The sequence below is a fragment of the Buceros rhinoceros genome, unplaced genomic scaffold (assembly GCF_000710305.1).
Source record: "Buceros rhinoceros silvestris isolate BGI_N320 unplaced genomic scaffold, ASM71030v1 scaffold15714, whole genome shotgun sequence".
NCBI classification, from domain to species: Eukaryota; Metazoa; Chordata; class Aves; order Bucerotiformes; family Bucerotidae; genus Buceros; species Buceros rhinoceros.
The window spans coordinates 53,053-57,910 of NW_010408969.1; the positions used below are offsets into that span (position 1 = coordinate 53,053).

The 4,858-nt window shown below is 45.0% G+C and overlaps 1 protein-coding gene across 1 annotated transcript in view; it reads right to left on the bottom strand.

The window, feature by feature from the left end:
* The window catches only part of PCDHAC2 (protocadherin alpha subfamily C, 2), a gene marked incomplete at its 5' end in the record, with an annotated part of 49,830 nt that extends 44,975 nt beyond the window's left edge, over positions 1 to 4,855 (bottom strand). Inside the window, 2 exons of the mRNA XM_010135071.1 lie at positions 2,760 to 4,403; positions 4,604 to 4,855. Coding sequence (XP_010133373.1) covers positions 2,760 to 4,403; positions 4,604 to 4,855 — 1,896 coding nt within the window. The remainder of the gene's footprint in view (positions 1 to 2,759; positions 4,404 to 4,603) is intronic.
* Positions 4,856 to 4,858: the final 3 nt, after the last annotated feature.

A 4,858-nucleotide genomic window follows, 5' to 3' on the forward strand; every position in this document is an offset into this window, starting at 1 on the left:
CTGCCCATCCACAAGGTCTTCAGCGCAGCTCTAAGTGTTAGTAAATCTCTTCTTTTACAAAACACACTGTTTTGGAGATATTTTCATAAACCTATACAGGACCAGACAGAGAAGCAGGGTGAACACAGAAACACAGGCTGTCTTGCAGAAAGAGGCTCCAGTTCCATCATCACACAACTAGCAGTACAAGTCAGAACAGTCACACAGACATCAGCACTTCAACAGAGATACACGGAATTCCCTACTCAACCTTAATATGCTGGGTTTTCCCTTCCGCTCCATCCTTCTAGTGACCCAATGAAGACAGTTACAACTTAGTGTAAAGCAATTATTAACATCTTTGACTTTAATAGTAAACATGAAAATGACTAAGACCTTATTGCCGTGACTGTTGCTGCCATTAATCCCCCAAAACTTTGAAATATTCTTCCTCTTACTGTATAAACACCACTTGCAAAATATCAGCCTCTGTGAAAACCTATGTACTATACGCATGCACTGAAAGCCCACTTGCCTGGTCCCATCCTCATCACTGAGTGACTAATAGAAAATCAATTTCCAAAAAATGGAAAAAAAAAAGAAAAAGGGACCTGTTCACATTGTCCAAAAGTAACACACACATCAGAGGCACCTTTGTAAATCAATGCAAGGACAATGACGCCTGTTGCTGGGCTGCACAGGTGACAGTGTGGGCTTTAACAGATTGAGTAGAAGTTCACTTTAACTAGAAAAGAGAAGCACAGTCCTCTGAAGATCTAATGATACAAAGATCCTTAAAAAGCAGAATTCAGTGTTGCTAAGCAATAGATGATGTCGTCAGTGCATATGCTGAGCCTGAAACAAGGGAAAGGCATGATTTTATAGCATGCAATTAGCCAGGAATTAGTAATTAGTGATGCCATTACATTCACCCATTTTCTCATGTACACCTGGCATTGATACACGTCATAGTAGGTACCTGCCCAGGACAGTTTAAGAAGCAGAGGCCAAAAAAGGAACTTGTAGTGATGAGTAGAACTTGTTTAAATCTTACAGAACTATCAATAATAATTGATTCAGCTTTTGGATTATAACTCCACGCAGGCATTCATTAGTTAGTTCCATGCATCTCTCTGCTTTTGTACTCTAAATCTGGGCTGGCTTTGCTGCCACTGTCTGATCTGCACCAGTGATCAATACTTGCTAATTCATTGCAGGCAACTGAGTGAGTCCCTAAAACGTGATAGGAAACTCTCTCTTAAACTAATTTCCTACCACTCTTGCATCCAAACCGAAGCCATTTTCAATTATTGTTCCTTTGGCCACCCTCCCCCCTCCCCAAAAAGAAATTAATCGCATTGAAGATGTATATTTTACACTCTGAGTTTTCAGCATACATGCTTACAGAGTATGTCTCATGTTCCCTCCTGTATCAAACAGTTTCCAGGCATTTGATTATACTCAGAAAGGTTTTAAGGAACAAAAACTGTAGAAAAAGAAAAAATAATTCCCCATACCCTGTCACTGTGATTCATAGAAAATCACTGCATTAATTTTAAACGGATTAGTTTTGAATGGATGATCTACTCTCTAAAAGCATTTTTATGGAAGACTTGCTAGTCCTTAAGATTTGTGCATCTTTGTGTAACTAAACAACACTTTCAAAAGATGCTGACGTCTTCGCTTGTGAATAATGATAAAGAAATAAGAAAATAAATTATATTTATCTGGCAAGAATATTATCAGCTCCTTTCCATCCCACCAGAGCGACTGCCCTAGCCCCCCCACATCTAGAGGCCCAGCACACGTGAATGCACGAACTGACCTTATTCCAGCCACACCTTACTCCTGCCACAATTGCAGGGTAAAGCAACACACAGTAATTGCAAAATTTTCCTTTTGTGAACCAGAATTATTCTCTCCCGTGAGTGCTTCTGGGTTTGGTTACACCGTATGTAGAAAGGAAACTGTACAGAGCAGGCGACCCACACACTAATTGCAGACTGCCTTATGCTGGCATAAAGCAACCGTTAATTCTTCACTGTGGGAAAACCTTGAAAAGGTTAATGCGTTGCTGGTCAAACCGTAGGTATTAAACCATTTCCAGCAGCAACCCAGCAGAAGTTGTCGCACTGTAACCTAACAATGGTAACTGGCCGCAATTCTCTGTAAACATGTCAGTGGATTGTCACTGTCCAGAAAGCAAGAAATGCAGCGTTAGGTACAACAAACGTTATCAAAGGAGGGACTGCAGTTTTCAGACAACTAAAGCATGCCCGTGTAAGCAAAACATACTACTGCAATGATCTGAATTCAACAGCTTTGCCAAGGTATGAAAGCAATGAAGCAGCAAGCAGCTGTAACTGCCATGAAGTCATCTATTGATTCCCAAGCTAATCACTTCTTAAAATTTTTTCCTGCAATATCTGTTTAAACATTAAAACTTTAAGATCACATGCCATTCCCCAGCACTCTGTGGCAATTTTAGATCTGTAAGAGAAACGGGAAGGAGGCCACACTCCATACAGCATATGCTGCAAAAATGAAGCTCAAACCACAGACACATACACTGAACTTACCAAACGGACCCTGAGAGTCCCGTTATTTACCTAGAAACAAAATGCATTGCACAGGTTAGACTCATTAGAACCACATTTCACAGCTATGTGCCAGTGAGCCCCAAAGCGAACACACTTCATCCGAGTTTTCCAGTTTGAATCTCTTCTCAAGTATCGATTTCCTCAGAGCAGCGTGCTGACCATTTATCAATGGAGCCTCACCTCATTAGGAGTAATGGAGTCATTTTTAAGTACGATCAGGTTTTGTGCACTCTGCCCACTCTGTCCTGTCAGATGCCTCTCAGTCATCACTGCAGAGGGACCAGTAGTTCCTGTTGGGCCACAGGTATTGTAAAACATAAAAGTGTCACTTCCTGATCCTGCAGTTAGGCAGGCCTTATAGCAGTAGGTCTTAGTGAGAGACCCATTACCCCTCACTTCAATGAAATGGGGTTGTACTTTTAAACCGTGGGGCAACCTAGCATCAATGTTGTTGTTGGCCTGCTTGTATAATTCAGCAGGGCACCGTTCTCTGACCCCACAGAACCCTGCACAGCAGGAGTCCCCATACAGACTGTATCTGTAGCACTTGATAACAGTAAGCCCAATGATTGTGAAAAGGAAAACGAAGGAGATGGCGCTCAAAGCAATAATGAGATAAAGAGTGATCTCTGAATAATTGCTTGGACTTCTAATGTGCCGCCTTCTATCAGGGATGATTTTGGAAACTCTGTCCACCACGGCAATAGTGATGGCTACTGATGAAGACATCGGTGGCTCTCCATTGTCTCTCACCTCCACCGTCAGGTTGAAAGATGTGCTGTCCTCCCCCAGTTTGCGAGTAGTCCTAATCTCCCCAGTATGGAGCTCTATGCTGAACAAACCTGGATCTGAGGTTTGAACCAGGTGAAAAAACAGCCAGGCATTTTGTCCTGAATCCCCATCAATGGCTATAATTTTGGTTACCAAATATCCAGCATATGCTGTGCGTGGGATCATCTCCAGGGCTGCTGAACTGTTGGCTGAGGTAGGATACAGAATCTGTGGAGCATGGTCATTCTCGTCCATCACGTAAATGTAGACAGTGACAGTGCTGCTCAGTGGTGGGATCCCAGCATCCTGAGCCTGGATAACCACCTGGAACTCCCTTAGTGTCTCATAGTCAAAGGACCTGACAGCATACATGTTGCCACTATCGGACTTGATAGAAACATAAGAGCTGGCAGGTAGCCCTTCAATCTCCCCATCTAGCAGAGAATAGGACACATAGGCATTTTCAGCAGCATCTGGGTCAGTGGCTTTGATAGTGCACAGCAAAGCTCCAATGGGGTTGTTCTCAGGGATGTAAACTGAGTACACAGGTTCCTCAAAGGCTGGAGGATTGTCATTGATGTCAGAGATCTCCACATGGATCACCTTCTGGGAGGAGAGAGGGGGAGTCCCAGAGTCAGTAGCCGTAACTGTGATGTTGTAGGCTGCTGCTTTCTCGTGGTCCAGTTTGCCCTGGGTGATCAACGTGTAGGAGTTCTTGAAAGAGTTGAGTGTGAAGGGGAGGCCAGGGGGAATGCGCAGACTCACCTGCTTGTTCAGCCCTGAGTCCTGGTCAGTGACACTCATCAGGGCCACCACAGTACCTGCCTTTGCATCCTCTGGCACTGGGCTGTACAGGGAGGTTAGGACCACCTCAGGAATGTTATCATTGGCATCCACAATGTTGACCAGCACCTTGCAGTGCCCAACCATAGAGACAGGGCCCTGGTCAGTGGCTTGCACATAGATCTCATAGAAGGATGCCTCTTCGTAGTCCAAAGTACCATTAACCCGCACCTCCCCTGAGTGTGGGTCCACACTAAAGAGCTGCCTCACCTTCTGTGGGGTGTAGCTGCCAAAGGAGTAGATCACATCCCCATTGGAGCCCTCATCGGGGTCTGAGGCATTGAGTTTGACCACTAGCGTGCCAGGAGGGGCATTCTCTAGAAGGCTCACGGTGTAGATGGAGCGGTCAAAGGTAGGTGGGTTGTCATTGGTATCCATAACTCGCACAGAGAACTAAAGAGCTGCCTCACCTTCTGTGGGGTGTAGCTGCCAAAGGAGTAGATCACATCCCCATTGGAGCCCTCATCGGGGTCTGAGGCATTGAGTTTGACCACTAGCGTGCCAGGAGGGGCATTCTCTAGAAGGCTCACGGTGTAGATGGAGCGGTCAAAGGTAGGTGGGTTGTCATTGGTATCCATAACTCGCACAGAGATCTGGGCTGTACCGGACTTGGGGGGGTCCCCACCATCCACAGCAGTGAGCGACAGCTGCTGCAAGGCAACCTG